This window comes from Pecten maximus, chromosome 11 (assembly GCF_902652985.1).
Source record: "Pecten maximus chromosome 11, xPecMax1.1, whole genome shotgun sequence".
NCBI lineage: Eukaryota > Metazoa > Mollusca > Bivalvia > Pectinida > Pectinidae > Pecten > Pecten maximus.
The window spans coordinates 29,015,713-29,043,360 of NC_047025.1; the positions used below are offsets into that span (position 1 = coordinate 29,015,713).

A 27,648-nucleotide genomic window follows, 5' to 3' on the forward strand; every position below is an offset into this window, starting at 1 on the left:
GATTAAGAAGTACTCTGTGAGATTTGGTAGGTTGAAAACTCATGATAAGATCACATCATCTGCCAGGCTATAGTCTCTTGCACTCTTGGTTTGGTGTCCCCCCTCCCTCCCCATCCTCCATTAGCCCCCTGCATGCTAAAGCCTCAAGGCCGATTTAATTTACACAGATGGTTTTAGATTAAGGATTCATAAAAACATATTGTTTGCAATATAAATCAATAGTAAACATGTACCAGACTCTGAAATGTATTAGACTCTGAATATTAACAAAGTACAGTATGGGCACAATATATATATATTTAGTCAGGCATAGTGTTAAAGGGACTAAATCTCTATCAATGAACACTACTTTATTTGAAAAATTACTTCCACACAATTTTTGCAATTTCATGTGAAATATCATTTTTTCATTAGGTTCCACATAAAAATCAACGATTTTATCTTCGGCTTTGATAAATGGCCTCATAGTTTTCAGATACAACTGCCTGGTAAACAAGTTATCCTGGTCTATAGTATATGTAAAAAATCAATCCATTCCTGTCTTTAATAACTCAAGATTTAAAAGAAGGAATGGCAATTTTAACACCAGGAATACATTTTCTTTTAATTATATCAGAAGATAGAGGTATTCATGAAGCATTGCTAGTTGAGATCATAACAGATATATAACAAATCAGTACATCTGCTTGTCAAAGTCGGTATCATGTTCCTAATAAAGATTATATAATCTATATAATTTCTCTATAAAACATCAGTTTCTTCATCCACAAAACAAACCCCATGCTATTCTGGTAAATAATTAGTTGGGGAACTTTTTCTGTGATATTAACTTTATAGTTACACATGAATAAAAGTCATCACTCACTTCGCCAACAGATCGACAACACTTTAATATATAACAAACTATATACACAAGGTCCTGTAATATCAAATTTCCACAACATACTGACACATTAAGGTTTTTAATAAGAAAACCAACTGCAAGAAACATTCCTAAAATGAACTTAGATTTACCACCGGGCCCCAGTTTCATCCATGTTCTTTAACTTAAAATTTTCTTTAGGGAAGCATTACAGGATTTAAGGGGGGAAGCTTAGTAAAGGAACCTTTAAATTCTGTAATGCTTTTGGAAAATTTTAAGTTAAGGAATATTGATGAAACTTGACCCAGAGTTTGTATTGTGACACTCATAAAAGATCATGTCTTGGCCTCCAATAAGATAATCACCTGCTGAACTGTTTTGAAGATCGCCAAGGTAACCACTGCCAAGATTTCCATGGTAACCTTCATGATGACATCCATTTGTGTAACCATATAAAAGTTATGCCATCAGGATACTCACAAAAACTACCATCAAAACCAAGTCAACGCATGTACTGCTAAAAATTTAGAATAAATTCTACTGGTATTTGGAAAATTTAATGTGTATTTAGTTAATTCTTTAAACAGGTAACTAAATTGAGATAAAAATCAAAATGCACAACAATATACACAACAATAAAACTAAGGTGAAAATCTTGAATAAAATCCATGACAAACATGAACTGATTTTCTGAAATTAAATGCTGCAGGAATATCATATGAAGAAATCCCAAACCCTAGATCTTTTCCATTTAAAATGAATTCCATTATGAGGACAAACAATTTGGTGGTCTTTGATACATAACCATAACTGAACAACACCAGAAACAAACAGATGAAATTCAGTTATATATATAATTACAGTATCGTGAGATGTAACTGCTGATAAGCAATTTCATATGAATATAATTGGTAAAACAGTACCTATCATTTTATTCCTAACAATTACCTAAAATATGATTTTTTTTTATAGATTAGTATAGATATCTTCAAAATATTATGCAAACTTGATCAGACATTTAAACTTAATATGAGATGTTTGAAACAATTGGAGGAAGACTCCATGGCATCTGGATGAATTAGCTATATATAAGTCGCCACCACAGACACCCATACCTTGACCGACTGGGAAGGGAAAAGTATCAAGATTGATAGTAGGGTCTTATGATACCAACTGGATTAAAATAGTTAATGATCCTTTTGAAAAGATTTTTTGAAATTTTGTATGATACAAGCCCGATCCATCAAAATAAATCAAAAATTCAGTGAACATTGAATGAATGCGCATAAGTGATTGAATTTAAATACCTTTAATTTGTTTGTGAGTTTACAGTAACAATACCTTAGTGATATGTGTAAGAAGTATCTAACCGAGATTACATCACATGCATATAGTTCATTTTTTTTTATAAACTTGTCATATAACTACAACAAATGGATATACACAAAAGAAATGCTGCTCTATATGTACTTCGTAATTATTAGCTAGGTGATATAATTTTCCATTAGAAAATTAAACATTGATGCATTAAAAATATATATTGTCACAAAATACATCAATTTATGCACATTTCAAATCAAACAAATTATGCACTTGTAGTTTCAACACGTTTCACAATGTGAGAAAAAATAAAAACAAAAAATAAATATACACAGGATGTTAAAACACCAATAATACATGTACACTCACCTATTACAGGTTAATATTGATATGAAGTAAGAATCTAAAATGTTACACATTATACCTCCTTCACATAATACTACAAATCTTTAAGAAGTTTTTATACATGTATGCCAACTGCTGTTTACAAAATTCAGGCCATCGTTACCAGAATTTATTTTAAAAGTAAAAAATAATTAATTAACCGGATAAAACATTTGTAACCAAAATCTGAAAGATCTTATATAGTACCACAAAATGCAACATCATTGTAATAAATAATTCAAACTACTGGCAGTAGATTTTTATATATCACACTTTGGTATACATGTACATATAAAGAGTACATTGAGGTATATACCGGTATGCAAAAGTTGCATGCTACGTTAGTTTGGAAGTTTAAAGAAGACAAATTTGAGTATCCACCTGTTGTGCATGTTTCAAACTGATACATCTTTTGTATTTGTTTCGTTACCAGTATCAGAGAATCAGGATGCTTGTAAAAATATCAGATTAAGAATTATTTATTCAGATTCAAAGGCGACAAAAAAAACAGTACCATCTATATTCATATTCAACTTGAGCTGTAAAATAGCAGGTGAAGAATTTAACTTGTGACTAAGTATTAAACAAAACATGTATAACAAACTTTCAAATTTATAACAATCCATTATTTCTCTTTCAATTGAAATAAAGATCAGAAGAGACTGGGGGGAAAAAGAAAAAAAATCTCAATCTCTTTAGCACTATAAATATACTACCGTATTCATCCTCAAATAAGCCCTCTTCGAATTCCTCTAGAGTAAAAGTTTAGTACCATATTCATCCTCAAATAAGCCCCCTCCTCTAGAGTAAAAGTTTAGCACATATTCATCCTCAAATAAAGTAAGAGAAGGGCTTACTTGTTAACCAATTTTACCAAACATACTATTTTGAAATTGATGATTCTGCAAAAATGATGAAGGGAGCTCATTTGTGGACAGGGTTTATTTGCAGATAAATACAGTAATTAAAAAACATGGGCCTAACTGAATAGCATGCGGTGAACAATCATCATCACTTATCCTTGATCCAGCCACCACATATCTGGTTCTAACACCAACTTAATCTGGCTGCTCCATCCATGGTTGTAACACTATCCATGGTTGCCGGGTATCTGGGATCTTACTACATTAAATATTTATTTCTAGATATTTCTCATCAGATCTTTCTCTATAATTCCAGATGTAATTCTTGATCTTCCCTAACACATCTCTATGTACATCTCTAGATGTAGACCTTCCCTATAAGATACATCTGTACATGAATATCCTTAGATCCTCGAGCTCTGTCTCTATACCTTTGACCTTAACTCTCGAATCTGTTTCTATACAATGTATATCTAAACCTTCCTTAAAAATACTGATCAGGTCTCTACATCTTTAAACCTTCCCAATCAGATTTGTAAATCTTTAGACCTTTAATTGCCAATCAGATCTCTACACCTTCCCAATCAGATCTCTACATCTCTAAACCTTTCCAATCAGATCTGTAAATCTAGAGACCTTCGAATTCCCCATCAGATCACTATATCTCGAGTCCTTTCCTATATCAGAAGTGTTACCTTAACTCTGGTCCTTTACTATCAGATCTGTTACCTTAACTCTAGTCCTTTCCTATCAGATCTGTTACCTTAACTCTAGTCCTTTCTATCAGACGTGTTACCTTAACTCTAGTCCTTTCTATCAGATCGGTAACCTTAACTCTAGTCCTTTCTATCAGACGTGTTACCTTAACTCTAGTCCTTTCTATCAGATCTGTTACCTTAACTCTAGTCCTTTCTATCAGATCTGTTACCTTAACTCTAGTCCTTTCTATCAGACGTGTTACCTTAACTCTAGTCCTTTCTATCAGATCGGTAACCTTAACTCTAGTCCTTTCTATCAGACGTGTTACCTTAACTCTAGTCCTTTCTATCAGATCTGTTACCTTAACTCTAGTCCTTTCTATCAGATCTGTTACCTTAACTCTAGTCCTTTCTATCAGACGTGTTACCTTAACTCTAGTCCTTTCTATCAGATCTGTTACTTTAACTCTAGTCCTTTCTATCAGACGTGTTACCTTAACTCTAGTCCTTTCTATCAGATCTGTTACCTTAACTCTAGTCCTTTCTATCAGACGTGTTACCTTAACTCTAGTCCTTTCTATCAGACGTGTTACCTTAACTCCAGTCCTTTCTATCAGATGTGTTACCTTAACACTAGTCCTTTCTATCAGATCGGTAACCTTAACTCTAGTCCTTTCTATCAGATCTGTTACCTTAACTCTAGTCCTTTCTATCAGACGTGTTACCTTAACTCCAGTCCTTTCTATCAGATGTGTTACCTTAACTCTAGTCCTTTCTATCAGATCGGTAACCTTAACTCTAGTCCTTTCTATCAGATCTGTTACCTTAACTCTAGTCCTTTCTATCCGACGTGTTACCTTAACTCTAGCCCTTTCTATTAGACGTGTTACCTTAACTCTAGTCCTTTCTATCAGATCTGTTACCTTCACTCTAGTCCTTTCTATCAGACGTGTTACCTTAACTCTAGTCCTTTCTATCAGATGTGTTACATTAACTCTAGTCCTTTCCTATCAGATGTTACCTTAACTCTAGTCCTTTCCTATCAGATCTGTTACCTTAACTCTAGTCCTTTCTATCAGACGTGTTACCTTAACTCTAGTCCTTTCTATCAGATGTGTTACCTTAACTCTAGTCCTTTCTATCAGATCCGTTACCTTAACTCTAGTCCTTCACTATCAGATCTGTTACCTTAACTCTAGTCCTTCCTATCAGATCTGTTACCTTAACTCTAGTCCTTTCTATCAGATGTGTTACCTTAACTCTAGTCCTTTCTATCAGATGTGTTACCTTAACTCTAGTCCTTTCTATCAGATGTGTTACCTTAACTCTAGTCCTTTCTATCAGATCTGTTACCTTAACACTAGTTCTTTCCTATCAGATGTGTTACCTTAACTCTAGTCCTTTCTATCAGATCTGTTACCTTAACTCTAGTCCTTTTATCAGATCCGTTACCTTAACTCTAGTCCTTCACTATCAGATCTGTTACCTTAACTCTAGTCCTTCCTATCAGATCTGTTACCTTAACTCTAGTCCTTTCTATCAGATGTGTTACCTTAACTCTAGTCCTTTCTATCAGATGTGTTACCTTAACTCTAGTCCTTTCTATCAGATCTGTTACCTTAACTCTAGTCCTTTCTATCAGATGTGTTACCTTAACTCTAGTCCTTTCCTATCAGATGTGTTACCTTAACACTAGTTCTTTCCTATCAGATGTGTTACCTTAACTCTAGTCCTTTCCTATCAGATCTGTTACCTTAACTCTAGTCCTTCACTATCAGATCTGTTACCTTCACTCTAGTCCTTTCTATCAGATGTGTTACCTTAACTCTAGTCCTTTTTATCAGATCCGTTACCTTAACTCTAGTCCTTTCCTATCAGATCTGTTACCTTAACTCTAGTCCTTTCTATTAGACGTGTTACCTTAACTCTAGTCCTTTCTATCAGATCTGTTACCTTAACTCTAGTCCTTTCTATCAGATCTGTTACCTTAACTCTATTCCTTTCTATCAGATCTGTTACCTTAACTCTAGTCCTTTCTATCAGACGTGTTACCTTAACTCCAGTCCTTTCTATCAGATCTGTTACCTTAACTCTAGTCCTTTCCTATCAGATCTTTGTTTAACCTGGCTTCCGCCTTCACCACCGTCTACATTATTAGCACTAGTTTGCACTCCACTTGTACTACTCCCAGCTGTGCTGTTCTGGGACACCTGAAGTGTCCATTGAATTACATCAGAGTGTGTCTTCATGTGCAAGTTAAGCTGTGCTTTATTTATAACTTCAAATCCACACTGACAGCATCGAAATGTAACCCAACAAACAGCACATAAGCTCTCTGCATCTTTGGTAATACCCTGACTAGCAAGTCGAATTCGCATCTTTTCACGGATTGTTTTATTGAACTCTGCAACATCTTCCTCGCAGCATTCTTTGGTGTCGAGTCGGCTGTCATAATCGATTGCTGCATTGATGACTTCGTTTGTGAATTCATAGCTGTAGTTCTGGTCACTGGCATGGCGCCACATGTGTGATTTAAGTGAAGGAAGGTGGTGACACACATAGCCACAAAGATTACACTTGTACTGTTCCAAGGGCTGCTGCACAAACCGTTGGTCGTTTATGTGACGCTTCATGTGTGACTTGAGGCTACGATTGGACACAGCAGGAAAGTCGCACAGTTCACACTTCAGAACTTTCGGCTCCTCATGTGTCTTCATGTGATTTCCAAATCTGACAAAAGAGTTTGTGACATAATCACACTTTGCACATCTGAAGTCCTGTTTGTGCAACTTTCCTTGAGATTTCTGATCCTGTGTTTCTTTCTTATTTTCATCTGAACATAATGTCAATGGCATTTCTTCTTCTCCATTACACATCACCTTTTTATGAATTCTGAGCTGGTGCTTCGAGACAAATCTATGCTCACACACCTCGCACACATATTGTTTTATTTCATGACAATTGCTCATGTGATTTCTCAATAAATTAGGGTTTCCTGTTTCAAAGTCACATTCCTCACAAGCAAAGACATCTTTCTCATTGTGTGCTCTCATGTGAGCACGCAGCTGACTCTTGTAGTTAAATGCTGACGGACACAACTTACATTGATACGTTCGCACCTTACAGTGTTTTATCATATGGTTTTGCAAGTCCTCACTAGATTCCGCCATGAAGTCACATAATGAACACTCAAATGGACGCTTGGTCTTGTGAAGGCGCATGTGCTGCTTCATTACAAAAGTACTGGAGTTGGAATAGTGACAGAGTTTACATCGATATCTCGACTCATCCTCCTCCGCCTCCTCAATACGCTCAACATTGTCCATCTTCTCCATTGGATCCTCATCCTCCGCAGACAGTCGGCGAGATTTCTTTTTTGCACCTTTCTTTCCAGATTCCACGTCATAGTCTGTTTCCGATCGTGATCGTTCTCTCAACTGTTCAATAACAGCAAGCAGAGATGAGGAAATACCTTGGGATTTAGGTTTTTTTTCTTCTGTATTGTCATCTTTGGTTCTCGTGACCTCAGCCTGTTTGTCTTTGACCTCTGGCCCTGATGATGGACATGCAGGGTTGTGGTTCGCTCCTTTTTTTAGCAGAGACAGTAAAGTTACTGCTGATTCTGCCATAGAGGATGGACGAATGTCCTCTTCATCTTCATCTACTTCCTCCAAATCTTCTTTTTCTTCATCGTCTTTGCTCTGCCTCGCATCATTTTGAACATCTGCATTACGTTTCCCAGTCTCCAACACCTGTTTTGTTGTTTGCTCCACGTCCTCCTTGTTATCTTGTTTAAGAGAATTGATGATCCTTTCCTTCAACCTTCCTGATCTCCTAGAACAAAGTCTAGTTGACATGCTGGCATGCTCCACTTTAGATGAGACTTGTGATTGGCTCGAATTTGTATCAGACATGAACCCAGAGTCACCACACTCCATGTCCTGTTCTGATCCACCATTTCCTTCGCCCTCTGTAGATCCTGTTGTTCCAGAGTTTGTGCGGGGACTACCCTGATGACTCTTTATGCTGGTCAATCCCGATAGGTTAGCCACGCAGTCAACTGTTTCCACCACAACGTTCCCCTGCTCTGCCACAGGATCACTTTCTACATCCTCCGGAGCACAGAACATTTTCACCATCTGCAGCATTTCATTTACATCATACTTGGATTCACTGAGTTTTCGTTTCTTAGCCCCATTTGATCCCTGAGCTGGTCCTATGGTTTTGGGAGATGCAGCGTCTTGTTTATCAACTTCCAAATTGTCCTTTGACATTTCCAGTCTCTCACTTGCTGTGTCCATCAGCTCATCTTTTTCATTTTTGACAATAGATCTTTCATCAGTTGCTGTGATAGAGGTATTTAGAGAGACCTCATCTTGTTTATCTGTTTTCTCTGTATGACCTTCATCTGGTGTTTTTGTAAGTTTGGTTCCTGTCTCTTTCTTTGCAGATCTTGTCTCTACATCATCTCCAAGAGAAGATTTCAAGGCTGGTTTTGATGGCAGTTTGGAGATAAAATCTACTTCAGCAGACTCCTTCACTGCACCCTCCTCCTTAGAATTTTGGACTACTGACACAGATTTGACCTCTGACTCTGTAGCCTTTGGTAAGGTCACTTCCTGTGTGAGCCCAGTCATGGCCCTTGCAGCCAAAAGATGAGCCAAGGCTGGAGCTACAGGACTGACTGATGTGTGCTGGGAGGCAACCCTTATGATTGGTTCCTTCAATGCTCTCTGTGCTTTTTCCATCATACAAACAGAGCTTGGTGTTAAATTCAAACAGGATTTTGATTCTACATCAGAATCGTATATGCTGAGTGGGCCATTTTGAAACATGGGGTATTCTATGTCTTTGTTACCAGAATGTTTCCAAATGTGAGCTTTTATAGTTCTCTGAAACTCGCAGCTATAGCCACAAATTGTACAAAGATATCGAGCATTCACTCTGTCATGGACGAAGGGAGGTAACTCTCCATCTGCAGGTAGTTTTTGTTGCTTAGCTAGGATACTTTCTTTCAGATCATGTCTAATGGCAGAAGGGGATGCTGACTCCATGCCTGTGGATGTGACTGTAGCTGATACAGTAGTTGACGATACTGCTGTAGATGTGGACTGTACTAGTGAAGGATTTGAAAGGGAAACCAATGTCATTGGAACAGATGTTACTTGCTTTTCATTTGTAGCTGTATTCCCTGGTTTTAAATGCTGTATTTGTACCGAGGACACTGGAACGGACGACATCACTGATGACTGGGGAGGAACCGAGTGTACAGGAACAGTTTGTGCTGGTACGGACGTCAACGGTACTGCTAGGCTTGGTGATGACTGCATAGGTAAATTGTTTACAGGTTTTGAGGATGGCACTGGTATTGACGGTACGTTTGAATGCTGAAGTTCAGGTTTGTGTGCCAACATGTGCACTACAAAGTTGTATGCTTCATCACACATGAAGTCACATTCCACACACTTGTACACAGATTTTTCCTGTGAAGGCATTTTTTCTGTTGTGGGTTTCTTGGAGTTGAATTCCTCCTTTGATGTCGAGGGCGGGGTTTCCATGCTCTGTAAATGGGTCCACATGTGGTTCTTCATCAGTGTTGTTGTAGGAGCCACAAACCCACACTCAGAACATTTCAGCAGAAGGTCCTGTTTATTAGGCTGGGAAGTGGCTGTAGGTACAGGTCTAACTTTAGGAACGTTACTTGGCTGACTAGTGGCTGTAGGTACAGGTCTAACTTTAGAAACGTTACTTGGCTGACTAGTGGCTGTAGGTACAGGTCTAACTTTAGGAACGTTACTGGGCTGACCAGTCGCTGGTCTTACTGTAGGAACGCTACTGGACTGACTAATGGCTGTAGATACCGGTCTCACTTTAGGAATACTACTGGACTGACTAGTCCCTGTTGGTACCAATCTCACCTTAGGACCAGGTGACATCTTTTCTTGCTCTTGGTCATGTGCACGCTTGGACAGGATGGTTTGCTTTAGGTCTGCCTTGATTGATGTAGACTTGATCACATCTGCTTTTTCTGTGTCTGTATTTGCAGATGTCTGTTGATGTGTTTCGGCATGTTTAACAAATGCCTCAAAGTCACTGGTCATGTGCTTACATGTGCTGCACACATAGATCTGTTGTGATTGGTGCACTTTGATGTGTTCCAAAATGGCTTTTTCGTCTGGAGCCACAAAACTACAAAGTTCACAAACAAAGACGTTTTCCTTAGCATGGCATGTTTTCACATGTGTCTCCAGTTCTGCGTGAATTATTGATTTGCGACAGGTATTACAGAAAACGGTCTTCTGATGGAGCTTTGTGTGGTTAGTGAGATGACCTTTCTTTCTAAAGGTAGCGTTACAATGTGTACACTCATATGGCCGTTCATTAGAGTGAACTATCAAATGTTCCCGTAAGGAATGGCTGCGTTTGCCAGCATAGTCACAGAATGGACATTTGAAAGGTCGATCAGCGTGATGAACAAGGTCGACATGCTGCTTCAAATAATGTTTGTTGTAACTGGCATAATCACATTCTTCACATTTAAATGTTTCTTTGGTTGTCCGACTGCTGTCTGTGATGGCAGCATCTTGATGTTTGATATTAGGATCAGGACAACTGGATGGGGTGACGGTTGTCCTTTTCACTGGAGGGCTACCCTGATGGGAGGCTTTCTTAGTCAGTTGAGATTCACTGGGTATGAGATTGTGCAATGTTTTCTGTCCATGAGAATGAAATGACACTGGAAAAACTTTAGAGATGTTTTCAATAATGATTATTGGACTCTCTGAGCGGACGGCTTTCTCCTGCCCTACATTTACAGTTGGACTTGCTCCACCAGTGAGAGTTGGAGCAGATAATTGCTTGGCTCTCGCTGATGTCAATTCTGCGAGTAACTTAGGACGAGTTGCTCCTGGATTTGTAGCTGAAGAGATGGCACTTGAGATTTTATCTCCATTGTCAAATTGTTTTATGCTGGCCGAGTGTAATGTCAATTCCTGCATTGTTGGGGAACTGCTAGAACTGGTCGTTTCCTTTGAGGATAACTGTCGGCTGTCTGGGATGTCTGTAGCACTTTGTTTAATGGCATCACATGGAGGAGAGAGCTTGAGACCGATCTCTGGACTGCATACCTCCATAGTTCTCAGGTGTGTTCTCGTCTGAATTCCATCACAGCTTCCGAGTGAAGCCCAATTCACTTGACATCTGGGTTGTATACACCTGAATCTGGACCCCTGGAAAACAAAAGAGATAATGAGTATGATGTGAATGTGTACATTTTAGGACAAATCTGTTGTAACTTCATTATTTCATTATTAACAGAAATTCTTAAATACCTTTATTTTTGAATCTGATAAAATAATATCAATTTTTATGATAAAAAACATACAATTTATTTCATCGTGACTAATCATAATCAATACTAAAACTTATAAACTCGCAATGATTTTCGTGTATGATTTGTTTTCAAATTTTATGTACTTTTTGCTATTATTTTTTCATCGTGTCATTATTATGAAGTGATCGAGATCCTTGTAGTTTTGCTTTCCATTCGTTTCGCAAGTCATATCTTCACTTAAAAAGGGACTTTTTAACTCTCATTACTTTATTTTTAAATCAGCACCACAAGCACTATGTGGTTAAATTATTAATTAGAGGGATCTACAGTTCATACTTCCAATTAACAAGCATTCTGTGAGTATTGCTAAACCAATACATGTCCCCTACCGGTGCCCCCAAGTTAAACATTTAGCCAAATTTGAGTAAAAAAAGTTTAGCCACAACTGAAATATGATCATTTTATGAAAATAAGTTCATTCCAAACAATGTGTAAATTCAACTCTATAGGGGTGAATAAACAATGTTTCCTGCCCATAAAAGATATTCAGGTATTCTTTTGGTATGTCTACTCTACATGTACAGAGTAAAAGAATCTAAAGTGAATTTAAATTGAAATGTGTAATAACAGCTTTGGATTGAAATACATATTTGTATAAACATAATTCTGCATAGCACAGCATAGTAGTACACTGATTTTATTCCAAAAGAATCTCACATCAGTGAAGCATTCATTACAGAGAAAACAGTTAAGTCCATATTACGGGAAAAAAAAATCAAAAAATGAAAATAATTTTTTCATTTTCAACTGTACAAAAGTAATGCCACACACCCAAAGAACCTCTATGCAAAAACTCAGCATCCTAATACCATTATTAAGTGAATGGTGAGCCATTTATAAAACTTTAACCAAAACCTTAACCTGAAGAATACAGAGAAAAAAGTTAAGTTCATAATATATGGCAAACATTTCAAAAAATGAAAATAATTTTTTCACTTTTAACCATACAAAAGTAATGTCACACATCCAAAGAACCTCTATGCAAAGAATCAGCATCCTTATACCATTATTAAGTGAATGGTGTGCCATTATAAAACTTTAACCAAAACTTTAACTGGACGGATGGACTGACGGACTGACAGACAGACGGACGCAGGCAAAACCTATAGTCCCCCCGGTTTCACCGGTAGGGGACTAATAATTTAACCATGTAGTGCCCACCTCAGGGCCGTTTTATGCCACTGGGAATGAAGAAGATAGGTGAGGTAATGTGAGGTCAGGGCTTTTTCTGGGGGCTTTTGGGGCGGTTAATGGGCCCCATTCCGAATTAAAGTTATTTCATATTTAAGCCAAATTCCAAAAATTTGCAGTTTACTCCTGAAAAAATCTTTCCCAATTCACCAATTTTCTTCCCAAAATGAGACAAAAAGGCCCTTTCCCAAACAAGTGAGAAAAAAACCCTGGTCAGGTAAATTGTTTAGTACCCATGTGCACTATCATATTATTAATTTTAAGTGCTTAATTATCTATCCTGTTATAATTACCATAATTCTTACCATGGACAAAGAACCTAGAACTTTTTTGAAATATCAGATCAAGAGATCTTAGAGGGGTCCTCCCCCAGAAAAAAAATTACAAGAGGCCCATGGGCCTTAACAGGCATCTTACTCTAAAGACCCTTAAAGACCTACTATTAATTGTAGTACACATACTCTATAGAAAGTATAGTGGCAATGTTAGCCATGACAGCCATCCTGGAATAAAGACTGACCCGAAAAATAACAACACTTGACCGGTACCATCTTTGGATCATTTCATTAAGTGAGAGCTGAATCCAACTGGTGAAACTTGAGAAAACATCCTCACCAATTTCCAGTTCAATGGCACCAGTGGAACTCCAGATGAAGTTTAAAATATGTTTTTCAAGATGGCAGACATCTTGGATTTCAGACCAATCCGAAAAATAACAACACTTGGTTGGGATCATCTCGGGATCATTTCAAGCAAGTTTCAGCTCAATAGCACTGGTTGAACTTGAGATGAAGTTTACAATGAGTTTTTCAAGATGGTGGCTATGGCAGCCATCTTAGATTTCGGATCGGTCCGAAAAATAACAACACTTGGTTGGGATCATCTCAGGATCATTTCTGGCAAGTTTCAGCTCAATCCCACTGATGGAACTTGAGAAGAAGTTTAAAATGTGAAAAGTTTACGGACGGTGCACGGCGGACGACGACGGATGAAGCAGGATGGCTATAGGTCATCATGACCCTTCGGGTCAGACGACCTAAAACCTGAGGCTTTTTCATTGCTCTACAAGGATTTATTTTTTCATCAAAATACCTTTGTTTTTAGTTGACATTTTCAATTTTGTTGTTTATGCTTTGATGATTTTTTAGAGTCTAAATCTTCTTGTCAAAACTGTTTTGCAATATTTTGTTAATTTTGTTTAAATGAAATTAAATAGGATAGCCCATCCATGCTTTATACTGCAATTTCAATTTACTGCATTTTTAATTTATTTGATCAGGAAATTGTCATTTGCCTCAGTACCATATTGTGATAACCTTTATGACATTAAACAACACAGAGCCAAACTTTTCCTATCAGTCTCAAAATTGAACAAGCATAGCTAGGGGACCAAGGGCAAAGCAGATAAGAGAGATATCCTTCCAGTATTTCTCAAGAAATAGTACTAGTTAACAAGTATTGGTAAATGGCTGATAAATTTTAACCAAGTACAGTCATGATTACAATGATTGGTCAAAAAAAAAAAAAAAAATCGCCAACATTAATTTATTAAATGTTACATGCCCAATAATAGTTTATACTGGAGCGGTACGAAACCACTATATAAGCTCAAAATATTGAGATTTGGGAGAGAGTTCAAAAGCAGGCAGGATAAGTTATGACACAGAATTTCGAACAACTCCAAGTAACCTGAATTGCCCTTCAGCCTTCCAGTCAAAGTTATAACCAGATGACGACCATTTATAGGAAGACAGTACTGAACCTTTATTGGCAGAATGAGATACATTTTTTATGTTTACAATTATAGCTGTCTGCATGATATGTCAGTCACAACAATTTTCACAATACTTTAAAAAATTTAAACCGCCGGTTGAAGGTTCAAGACATATGCACCATGCTTGTCGGTTGGAGCAGGTCAACTCTTGTTCAGAACTAATTAGATGATAGAGTAATCCTAATAAATACATATAATTAATTACTAGAGACGGTAATGTGTCTGCTAAGTTAGATTATGTCTGCTGAGTTAGATTAGAATGATTACTGATCCATCGATAAAAGTTCCACATCGAACATGACCACGTATTCATATACATTATGAATGTGTGCGTGTGCATGTGCATACGTTATAGAAGTTGGAATTTCGATCGCTGTTCACACCTGTCAGTTTTATTCTGTAGTAGAGTGACGAGATGACACTGTGTATCAAACAAAATAACATGTATGTTGGTATCATGACAGATTCAGTAGTTAAAATGACATTTATAAAAATTCAGCCAGTGTAACCGAATCGACAATTGTTGCCATGCTATTTCGTACAAGGCATCTTGCAGCATGCAAGCGGGAATTTCGGACTGCTTTTATCTGCGATCAAATCAGATAATAACTTAATCTTGTTTTTCATCAAGCGTATCGGCAAGTGTTGTCAAAATGTATAATGTAAAATATTCCTTCATAATATTCATGTGTTCAACATTTGTTTTTACTTACATCATGTGCAAACTTTGATGACTGTCTCGTTGCAGTTCAGGTTCATGATGGCGAAATATAAGGCCGATCACGTGATCTGGTTGTACGCCAGAGAAAGTCACATGGTTAGATATCTCAGTCTCGCGATAATTTCCGTTATTATAAATTTACATTTAAATTAATTATTGTTATTTTACTTCTCGAACAGTTATCTTATTCGGATTATGCTTGCATATTTTCCCAATTGGTTTCTATACTACAGGAATAATTTATTATAAGCGAGAGAAATTGGCAAAACTAATATTAGAGAGAGAACCGGTTGAGTACATTTCCGGATCTTCATCCAAAATATATAGTATCGACAATAAAATCACAATTGCAGTTCAGTGAAATACACCTTAAAACGGACACTCTGTAGGGGGATTGGACTGAGCTGGATGTCGGTGACAAAGCAAGATTATCCGTCTGGAATTCCGAGGTCCCGCGTTCGAGTCACCGTCTGGTCGCATTCCAGTCATCCCCTGCTTACATTTAATTGGTGCCTAAATTAAAAGGAGGATTCGCCGACAGAACACTAAGTATAGTAGGTGAGATGTAGGCGCTAAACCAACTAACAAAATAAACTATTGTTTTGGGCGTCCCGTTTTTTATTTTTATATATCTCCTCCTATTACAACCAGAGACCTATATACTAAATATATTAATATAGGTCTCTGTTATATGATATAGTTACATTCGTTTGAATCAAACGTGTTTTGTTGCCTTGTACAACGTATTCAAGGCCCTTTTGCAATATACCTTAGCCTGTCTTTATTTTTGGCACTATATAATTATAACGTCAATGGTCAATGCAAGTATTGCTCCTGGAATAGCCTTTTACTGTCGTATACGCATGGTGGCTGATAATTAGGGTTTGGTAAAAAAAAAGTGTTATGTTCTTAAATGGCGATTATATACATGTATATGGACCATGGGGTTGGAATTTGTTTTGTTTTGTTGTAAAGTATTGACACATAATAAATACCGAGGGGGTCATTTTACCTAATTTTAAACCAGTCCCCCTCCAAGCGTCCGAAAATTTGCTATACTCAATTTCAATTTCAATTTCTTAATTGACCGTAGGCCTTGTGGCCCATAAGTACATAATACCAATACACAATACACTCACTAGGTAAGGTATAAACATACGTACAGGTGTAGACTGTAACAGGCTCCCAGGTCCCTATGGTCCCATGGAATAATCTGACTTCGCCTAAGCAGAGAGTGTGCACCGAAAATTGACTGATTAATTTTCCTAAATTGGATTTTTAGCATAGTTATTTTTCAAATACACTTAACCTGGAAAAATTATTATTTGAAAATTTACCATTACGCGATAATTTACGCTTAATATCACTGCTTCTCTCAAATGATTATGTTCGATTTCCATTTTTATCTATGCAATACATCTTCTTATATGATCATCTACCATAATTTTCTAGCCTATCAGTATTTCGACATAAGCGTTATCATTACAGACGTGTGTTGAATTATTTTATTTTGTCAGAATTGATAAAATAATATGCAAGGTGTTTATGTTTACGAAGTTATCGCTTATTTCAAATAAATTACATTGAGGGAAAAAAAGAATCGCATTCCTGGAATCTAAAGTGTAGAGTCACGACGATATAGGTGTAATCAGTGAGATTATGGGAAATACGGATTTTTACTTTTTTTTCTCCGTACCGGCAATATTTCCTCTACTCCGGCAATTATTTCGTGCGTTTCATTTCCTGTTAAATTGGCCGACCGGTGTTTGATTGCCACGTTTTAACTCTGCAAAATGCCTGAGAGCTTATTTTCAGTGGTGAAGAAATTCACAGATGAGTATATAAACAGTACTCCGAAGAAATTGAAGATCGTAGATGCATATTTGTTCTACATTCTGCTGACAGGCGTCATCCAGTTCATGTACTGTGCGCTGGTCGGAACATTCCCTTTCAATTCTTTCCTGTCTGGTTTCATCTCTAGCGTCGGTTCATTCGTTTTGGGAGGTATATATAATTTTAACTTAGAATCTAATAATACAGATATTGTAATATATGCAGCATACAGTAGAAACAACACGAGGATGTTACGCAAGAGCTGCGATAAGTATTCAAAGGGGATGGGAGGCCCCCCCCCCCTACCAGGCTAATCGTAACTGGTCATACGTAAACAGGTTGGGGAAAACCACCAGCTTGCGTTTAATACGCAACCTTGCGTATTATTCGCCAATTTAGGTAGGGGTTTGTTACTAAAATAGCAAAAATCACTCTAAAGTGAACTTTTATTTTTTTCCTTTAAAGTCGCATTTTACTTATGCCACATCACATACAAATATATAAATGCAAAAATAAAATAAAAAATCTTTTGCACATTGGAAAGTACCAAAAATTGATTCAATACTTCCGGTAGTGTAACATCAAGTTTCCAGGTAGACAACGCTTTTCGTAAATTAAATTGACATTAGATAATATATTTCGAAATTTACTCTTTAATCAATTTTGACTATTTTAATAACAAATTCATAATCGAACTGGCATATGATACACAAATTCGTGTAACATACACAAATTGGCGGTTTTCCTTCACCTGGTATAGTCATGATCACATCATTAATAATGCAACGTCTCCGTCGTCTATATAAAAAATATCCCCCTTCTATAAGACCGACGATTCTAGTATATAGATCTAGTTTCTAGCGAGGGTCTATACGGATGAAATAAAACGCCTAGATGGGACTAAATGGGACTAAATGGGTGTTCTCGGGTAAATAAATATCATTTATCCATATGTAAGTTAGGTGTTATGTCACACCCGATTTCATTATATTTGCACCAAATTCTTAGCAACACCAAACGGTGTTGGAGAATTCCACATTTTCATGTAGTAGTGCGCTCATGGCCCTACACCAGACACGGTGTCATGACCAGAGGAAACTCGGGCTATTACTGTAATACTCGCTGTATCATTAATGATTTAATTCTATTTGGCTCATAGAGATCCTCGCATTACACTGGAAAAAATTTCAGACTGTTAACCTACCATTTTAATTTGTTGTTGACAGTATAACTATAACCACCTGAATATGATGGCAATGGAGTGAAAAGACCAAATATCATTTATTGCGTTTTTCTTCTTTCAGGGCTTTTTCTCACTGGTTTGGGAAGGGGCCTTTTTGTCTTATTTTGAGAAGAAAATTGGTGAATTGGTAAAGATTTTTTCAGGAGTAAACTGCAAATTTTGGGAATTCGAATTTTGCTTTAAAATGAAATAATTCTAATTGGGAATGGGGCCCATTAACGGACCCAAAAAGCTCTCAGAAAAAGCCCTGTCTTACATATTTTAAATAAATTTGAATAGGATTTGAAAACTTTATATGCCAAGTTTCGAACTATGTCTATGCCACAGTGCATGAATTAATGTTTGATTGATCCACTGAATCTAATTACTCAATTAATTTGGTGGTATCCATGTAAATTAATTCAGGTCTGTATTTAAGTAAGTGATATCATATAAGTTCATTGCTTGTGAATCCATGCTCCAAGAAAGAAGTTCCAGTGACATGTAAATCTGAAACTTGTGCAGAAAATCATGTCAGAACAATTTTTAGCTTGTCTGTCTAAAGGGTATATGAGCTTATAAATGGCATAGTGCTGCATCCATTGTCTGTCTGCCTGCCCATCCATTTGTTGGATGTCAACTTTTTCCTTTAATTAACTAATAACCTATAGCTAGAGGCTCATGCAGATTGAGACCTGATCATATTAGTTAGGCCTGTAGTATGCTGGGGTGAAGAGCTACCAGGTTTGTTCAAAAGAAGGCCTTCACCTACATTTAAGGTCACAGGTGTCAATGTAAAGTCTTTATAAAAAAAAATCAATAATCAAGACACCCAGGGTATTGATATTTAGCCAGTAGTATGAAGTTATATTATAAGGGGTACCAAGTTTGTTCGCACTTACACAGGGGTCTACATCTAATTATATACATAGAAAAAATATTAGCCCCTACACTTGAAGATCAGACGATGCATCAACTGTAGAACAGAAGAAGGCTCTCTATCTTAGAGCTGTTTTAAAATGGACAGTCTGATAGGCCGACAATTATAGTTGGTATTGTTTACAGGGCTCTGAAATATAAAGCCTACTTCAAATTCCCTGCCACAGTCGATGCATAGTCGGCTATCACGACCACTTTTGGTACATTTTCTCATCTTTAAATCAATGTCACACAAGAAAATGATAAGATGCATCAATATTAATTTAAAGATTAAAACCAAGGTACGTTACTGAAGTGTGTACATATGTGTTTAAACACATATGCACATTAAACTTTAATAACTGTTTGTCTGAATCAAATAACAAGAGAGCTGAGTTTGTGAGCCAGGAACAAGGTGGGATGAAGGCTAGGGCTACTAAATTTATCAGAATAAATACACTTAGTCTATTCTCAGTCATATTAGAATTGAAAAAAAGGGTTATTGTGCCTCTCATTACTTAATACAATTTTTTTTTCTTATTGGCAATTAAATACTCTTCTTGTTATTTTCAGTATGTTTGCGGCTACAAGTGAATCCACAGAATAAACATGACTTTACAGGAATTGGTCCAGAAAGAGCATTTGCTGACTTTATTTTTGCCCATATTATTTTACACTTGGTTGTTGTCAACTTCATTGGATAGAAGATTATGGTAAGTTTTGAACATTTCATTAGCAATATCAATGGTATTTTACCACTGACTGAAATCCTTTATTTAGAAAGCTGGATTCTTAAGTATGTGCAAGTATCCCATAGGACCAAATCTAGCCCCATATATTATAATAATTAATTTCTATAGCCTGAAAAGCATGCTTACTGGATTAGCATGGCATTCTAGTCCTACCCCTGGAAATTATATTGAAAACAGTTAAGATACCCACCCCATTTAGATGGAGCATAGACATAATGCTTTCATATAATTTTAGCATTGACTGTGCAAAGTAATTTGCAATTTTTATGTTCAATTGATATATATTTAGTATATATAGTCCAAATGCAAACCAGCACAGTCTTAAGTGTTTGCTGAAAGTTGCCCATAGGTGATCCCCTATTAAAAGGCTTCTCATCAACATCCAAATCCAAGAATGGTTAAATCTTCTTTATGAAAAGAATATATATATTGCAAATTGATCAGGAGCTATTGCTATACTGTTGTTGTCTGTAGACAGCTAGGTTAAAGTTTTTATAAAACTGTTGTGTCAGTACTATTAAGGATACCCGGTGTAGCATGGTATTTTGAATCATGGTGAAATGACCCTGGGGTCAAAATACCATTTAATATGGTGAAATGACCCCGGGGTCAAAATACCATTATGGTAAAATGACCCTCCCTCATGGTAGAATGAATGACTTAACATATTTTTTAATGAAAGCTATATTGTATCAGATAAGTGATTTTGATGCAAGTGCAGGGGGGGGGGGTCACTTAAAGTGACCCCCCCCCCCTCCCCCGCTCATTCCCTTCCACTACTTTTACAATACTTTGATATACCTATTTCACCAAACTTTTATAACAAGTTTACTTCACAAAAAATAAAGTATTCACAATATTAGATTTTGGTAGATCATTGCAAAAGCTGGGGCAGGTTTGGGTCACTTTACCATGACCATAACGAAACAAGATATTTTTACATTTTTTTTCAAAACATTTTTTTTTTAAAAACCTCAATTCTTTAACCTATACATTATAACAAAACAATACAAAATTGATGTCAGGTAAGTTTTTGATGTGATCATGTTCATGTAAGGAGAAAGGGGGGGGGGGGTCACTTTACCATGGCCATGGTAAAGTGACCCCCCCTACCCCGCTCATTCCCTTCCACTACTTTTACAATACTTTGATATATCTTTTTTACCTAAATTTTATAACAAATTTACTTCACAAAAAATAAAGTATTTACAATATTAGATTTTGGTAGATCATTGCAAAAGCTGGGGAAGTTGGAGGTCAGTTTAGCATGACCATAATGAAACAAGATATTTTGACCTTTTTTTTTCAAAATTTTTTTTTGATAAACTTCAATTCTTTAACCTATACATTATAACAAAACAAAACAAAATCGATCTCAGATAAGTTTTTGATGTGATCATGTACATGTAAGGAGGAAGGGGGAGGGGGGGTCACTTTACCATGGCCATGGTAAAGTGACCCCCCTCCCCCGCTCATTCCCTTCCACTACTTTTACAATACTTTGATATACCTATTTCACCAAACTTTTATAACAAGTTTACTTCACACAAAAAAAAAGTATACACAATATTAGATTTTGGTAGATCATTGCAAAAGCTGGGGAAGTTGGAGGTCAGTTTACCATGACCATAATGAAACAAGATATTTTTACATTTTTTTTCAAAACATTTTTTTTTAAAAACCTCAATTCTTTAACCTATACATTAAAACAAAACAATACAAAATTGATCTCAGGTAAGTTTTTGATATGATCATGTACATGTAAGGAGAAAGGGGGGGGGGGGGGGGGGGGGGGGGGGTCACTTTACCATGGCCATGGTAAAGTGACCCCCCCCCCCCCCCCCCCCCCCCCGCTCATTCCCTTCCACTACTTTTACAATACTTCGATATATCTTTTTTACCTAAATTTTATAACAAATTTACTTCACAAAAAATAAGGTATTTACAATATTAGATTTTGGTAGATCATTGCAAAAGCTGGGGAAGTTGGAGGTCAGTTTAGCATGACCATAATGAAACAAGATATTTTTACATTTTTTTTCAAAACATTTTTTTTGATAAACCTCAATTCTTTAACCTATACATTATAACAAAACAAAACAAAATTGATCTCAGATAAGTTTTTGATGTGATCATGTACATGTAAGGAGAAAGGGGGGGGGGGTCACTTTACCATGGCCATGGTAAAGTGACCCCCCCCCCCCCACCCCGCTCATTCCCTTCCACTACTTTTACAATACTTTGATATATCTTTTTTACCTAAATTTTATAACAAGTTTACTTCACAAAAAATAAAGTATTCACAATATTAGATTTTGGTAGATCATTGCAAAAGCTGGGGCAGGTTTGGGTCACTTTACCATGACCGTAATGAAATACTTTTTTAAAAAACCTCAATTCCTTAAACTATACATTAAAACAAAACTAAATTGATCTCAGATAAGTTTTTGATGTGATCATGTAAGGGGGAGGAAGGTGGGGGGGGGGGGGGTCACTTTACCATGGCCATTTTTGTGATTGACTTTTTTTTCACAAAATATTTGAAAAAAAACAACTCAATTCCTTAAACTATCCATCATAACAAAACAAGATTTGTCTAAGAAAAGTTTTTGATGTGATCATGTAGGTGTGATATGGTAGTGTAATAAGTAAAATTGATCAATATATGTATATTAATCAATTTTACTTACTACGCTACTATATCCATAATGAAATAAAATATTTTACCCTTTTTTTCTTAATAAACCTTAATTCCTTAATCTATACATTATAACAAATCTAAATTGGCCTGAGATAATTGATATTGATGTGAGTTATGTAAGGAAGGGGGGTCGCTTTTCCCCACTCCTCACATGACTCACATTGACATCACTTGTTGTTGTTATAATGTCAACATCCAAACATTTTGTAGATGCTTTATGTTCTCACATATAGATTGATTAATTAATTGAAATAAATTAATGAACATTTTGGTTAAATAAGTATTGTTCTATACATCAGATCATGAAGTATCAACAGAATTGTATTGGGGTAGATCATTTCAAGTTGTGGCAGGTCTATACATTAACAGCAACATGATTTGGATTGGCTTTGGTAAAGTGACCCCCTCCCCCTCCATCAAGAAATAGTTTTTTGCTAAATCTTTCAGTAGTTTACTTCAATTGATTACCTGAATTAATTTTTAATTTAAAAAATAAAAACCAACACAATATAAAATATTGTTAACTTTGTAGGTGTGTGTGGAGGGGCGGGAGGGGTCACTTTACCATGGCCATGGTAAAATGACCCCCCCTCCCTCTTCCCCCTCATTACATGACTCACATTAAATTCACTGATAACGATTCAATTCAATTTTTTGAAACGTATAGATTAATGAATTGAGGTTTATTGGAAAATATTAAGTGAAAACAATTAAATCCACAAAAAAATATTTTCACTATAATCATGGTAAAGTGACTCCCCTCCCCAAACCTCTCTACATAACTCTCATCAAAATCACCTACCCCAAGACCAATTTTCTTGACTTTATTTATGTATATTTTAATGAATGGAAATAAAAGAAATTAAATATTGTTAACTTAGAAGGTGTGTATGGAGGGGCGAGAGGGGGTCACTTTACCATAGTCATGGTAAAGTGACCCCCCCCCCCCCCCCAAGCATAAACGACTCATCAAAGTCAGACCAATTTTGTTGTTGTTGAAATTTATAGAATTTATATTGATGTATACTGATAAAGGTTTTGTGAAAATAAGTCACTTACCATTACCAAAATTAATGATAAAAAAGCTTTATTTCTCCTTTGATGTTCTCCATCAACTATTCACCTATATTTCACTCTACACCGGTACATTTACCGTATATAAATCAATTTCATATGAAATAAATTATTAATTAGTATACTTTATCTGTAGGATGTGAAAGAGTGCTTTTAATATTTGCATGTTATGTTGATACCATCGTTTTCCTATTTTTTCAGGTATGGGTGATGGGAAGAAAAGCGACTATGTAATGTAGAGATAATGAAGAGACCAATCTCACCATTTCACTGGTTTAGAAAACAGTCTTCAACAATACAGATGACGTCAGATGTGCAATTTCTGTTCCAACTTTTCAATATATGAAATTTGGACATTTTTAGGAGTAAACTGCAAATTTTGGGAATTTTGCTTTAAAATGAAATAATTCTAATTGGGAATGGGACTATTAAGGGCCCCAAAAAGCTCTCAGAAAAAGCCCTGTCTTACATATTTTAAATCAATTTGAATAGGATTTGAAAACTTTATATGCCAAGTTTCGAACTATGTCTATGCCACAGTGCATGAATTAATGTTTGATAGATCCACTGAATCTAATTACTCAATTAATTTGGTGGTATCCATGTAAATTGATTCAGGTCTGTATTTAAGTAAGTGATATCATATAAGTTCAATGCTTGTGAATCCATGCTCCAAATAAGAAGTTCCAGTGACATGTAAATCTGACACTTGTGCAGAAATCAAGTCAGAACAATTTCTAGCTTGTCTGTCTAAAGGGTATATGTGCTTATAAATGGCATAGTGATGCATCCATCGTCTGTCTGTCTGTCCATTTGTTGGGTGTCAACTTTTTCCTTTAATTAACTTCTTCTCAATAACCTATAGCTAAAGGCTCATGCAGATTGAGACCTGATATTAGGCCTGTAGTATCCTAGGGTGAAGGGCTACCAGGTTTGTTCAAAAGAAGGCCTTTACCTACATTTAAGGTCACAGTTGTCAATGTAAAGTCTTTAAAAAAAAAATCAATAATCAAGACACCCAGGGTATTGATATTGGCCAGTAGCATGAAGTTATATTATAAGGGGTACCAAGCTAAGTTTGTTCACACTTACACAGGGGTCTGCATCTGATTATATACATAGAAAAAAATATTAGCCCCTTCTTCCACCATATCAAAAAGGTGCAACACTTGAAGATCAGACGATGCATCAACTGTAGAACAGAAGAAGGCTATCTTTCTTAGAGCTATTTTAAAACGGACAGTCTGATAGGCCGACAATTATAGTTGGTATTGTTTACAGAGCTCTGAAATATAAAGCCTACTTCAAATTCCCTGCCACAGTCGATGCATAGTCGGCTATCACGACCACTTTTGGTACATTTTCTCATCTTTAAATCAATGTCACACAAGAAAATAAGATGCATCAATATGAATTTAAAGATTAAAACCAAGGTACGTTACTGAAGTTTGTGCATATGTGTTTTATGTGTTTAAATTAAACACATATGCACATTAAACTTTAATAACTGTTTGTCTGAATCAAATAACAAGAGAGCTGAGTTTGTGAGCCAGGAACAAGGTGGGCTGAAGGCTTGGGCTACTAAATTTATCAGAATAAATACACTTAGTCTATTCTCAGTCATATTGGAATTGAAAAAAGGGTTATTGTGCCTCTCATTACTTAATACAATTTTTTTTTCTTATTGGCAATTAAATACTCTTCTTGTTATTTTCAGTATGTTTGCGGCTACAAGTGAATCCACAGAATAAACACGACTTTACAGGAATTGGTCCAGAAAGAGCATTTGCTGACTTTATTTTTGCCCATATTATTTTACACTTGGTTGTTGTCAACTTCATTGGATAGAAGATTATGGTAAGTTTTGAACATTTCATTCTTTAGCAACATCAATGGTATTTTACCACTGACTATGAAATCCTTTATTTAAAAAGCTGGATTCTTAAGTATGTGTAAGTATCCCATAGGACCAAATCTAGCCCCATATTATAATAATTAATTTCTATAGCCTAAAAAGCATGCTTACTGGATTAGCATGGCATTCTAGTCCTACCCCTGGAAATTATATTGAAAACAGTTAAGATACCCACCCCATTTAGATGGAGCATGGACATAATGCTTTCATATAATTTTAGCATTGACTGTGCAAAGTAATTTGCAATTTTTATGTTCAATTTATATATATTTAGTATATATAGTCCAAATGCACACCAGCAGTCTTAAGTGTTGCTGAAAGTTGCCCATAGGTGATCCCCTATTAAAAGGCTTCTCATCAACATCCAAATCCAAGAATGGTTAAATCTTCTTTATGAAAAGAATATATATATTTCAAATTGATCAGGAGCTATTGCTATACTGTTGTTGTCTGTAGACAGCTAGGTTAAAGTTTTTATAAAACTGTTGTGTCAGTACTATTAAGGATACCCAGTACATTAACCGGATATAAATCAATTTCATATGAAATAAATTGGTAATTAGTATACTTTATCTGTAAGATGTGAAAGAGTGCTTTTAATATTTGCATGTTATGTTGATACCATGGTTTTCCTATTTTTTTCAGGTATGGGTGATGGGAAGAAAAGCGACTATGTAATGTAGAGACAATGAAGAGACCAATCTCACCATTTCACTGGTTTAGAAAACAGTCTTCAACAATACAGATGATGTCAGATGTGCATATTTTTCATGTAAAAAAATCCATGTTATCATTTATAATATAATATCACAGGTGTATGTAGTGAAATTAAATGTTGTTACAGTAAACTATTGTGCATTGTGTTTTCTCTATATAGAGTTCATTTTTAGCTCGTCAGGGACTGACATTTAATTTGGTATGTAACTTTCAAGAATTTAAATAAATGTATACCTACCTGTAAGTTTTTTTTTTTGTGAGAAAAAAAGAAAAGATAAACAACTAAGATCTGTTAAAAGGAAATTATGGAATATGTATTATTTATTCTTTATTATATGATTGTGACTATCTACTGGTCTGGTGCATAAATGCATTTAATTCTGGAGAAAGGCATTATTAGTGATTATCTATGAGATAAGATCTTGGAACATGATATATGTGTTAGGTTCACTATAGCAAAAGGTAATATAGAGAATACAGACTTGGTGTCTTCATGGGCATCTGTTTCTGGTTAATATTAAAAGGAAAAATATTAACCCCTACTACTATATCAACAAGGTGTAACACTGTAAAGTGGAAGTGGGGGTGAGCTTTGATTCCCTTTGACTTTAAGTTCAATCCTATTAAAATATAAAATGCACGTAAACCTCAGTAACGTACCTTGGTTTGGAATCCTTAAATACCAATGCATGTTATTCTTTTGTCGTGTGACAATGATTAAAAGATGAGAAGATGGATCAAAAGCAGTAGTGATAACTGACGATGCATCAACTGTGGAACGAAAGTAGTCAGCATATTTCAGAGCGATATGCAAGGGGCAATCCGATAGGTCAATAGCTCTGTAAAATGTACCAACAATAAATGTCGACCAATCAATAGCTTTCTTCCGTTCCACAGTCAAAGCATCGTCTGATCTTCAAGTTTTACACCTTGTTGATAAAGTAAGAGTAGGGGTAATATTTTTTCCATTAATACTAACCAGAAGCAGACGCCTGTGATGTCTTTAATTTTAGGTTGAATCTGATAATTATATCATATGAAATAAGGTATTGTATCGTCATCGACTACCTGTCATTTTCATTTTGAAACCATCGAGCTTGATCATACATTATCAATGAACAATGTATTTTACATGGAAGAAGAGTAAACCGAAGTACCAGAAGAACTATATGCATGTGCATCTGTCTACACCAAAGTGACATGCATTGTTGTATCAAAATGACAAAAATATGGAAAACAAGAGTTGTCCAAATCCAAATGCTTCTCAAGAAAGCACAATGACCTGCTGAAGATGATGTTCATCCAGGAAG

General features: G+C 35.9%; 1 protein-coding gene and 1 long non-coding RNA gene across 6 annotated transcripts; one reads left to right on the forward strand and one right to left on the reverse strand.

Annotated features, from left to right (window-relative positions):
* Positions 1-1,403: 1,403 nt before the first annotated feature.
* LOC117337245 lies at positions 1,404-15,254 on the reverse strand. Of its 5 annotated transcripts, none has more exons than XM_033898130.1 (4): positions 15,199-15,254; positions 6,048-11,356; positions 5,580-6,014; positions 1,404-5,514 (listed from the first exon to the last, which is right to left on the reverse strand). In XM_033898130.1, the coding sequence occupies exon 2, from the start codon at positions 11,258-11,260 to the stop codon at positions 6,209-6,211; it is 5,052 nt and encodes a 1,683-aa protein (XP_033754021.1). In that variant the 5' UTR covers positions 11,261-11,356; positions 15,199-15,254; the 3' UTR covers positions 1,404-5,514; positions 5,580-6,014; positions 6,048-6,208. The 5 variants fall into 5 exon arrangements, with proteins under 5 accessions (XP_033754021.1, XP_033754019.1, XP_033754023.1 ...); XM_033898128.1 differs by having other exon boundaries at positions 1,404-4,951; positions 5,018-5,514; positions 5,580-11,356; XM_033898129.1 differs by having other exon boundaries at positions 4,872-4,885; positions 5,149-5,514; positions 5,580-11,356.
* Positions 15,255-16,927: 1,673 nt separating this feature from the next.
* On the forward strand, positions 16,928-27,168 carry LOC117338669. Its single transcript, XR_004535010.1, has 4 exons — positions 16,928-17,210; positions 25,424-25,563; positions 26,267-26,800; positions 27,154-27,168. It is a non-coding gene; the product is annotated as an uncharacterized LOC117338669 (long non-coding RNA).
* The last annotated feature ends 480 nt before the right edge of the window (positions 27,169-27,648 follow it).

Coding starts and splice junctions, on each gene's coding strand:
- LOC117337245 (XM_033898130.1), bottom strand. CDS start 11,260: ATGGAGGTATGCAGTCCAGAGATCGGTCTCAAGCTCTCTCCTCCATGT.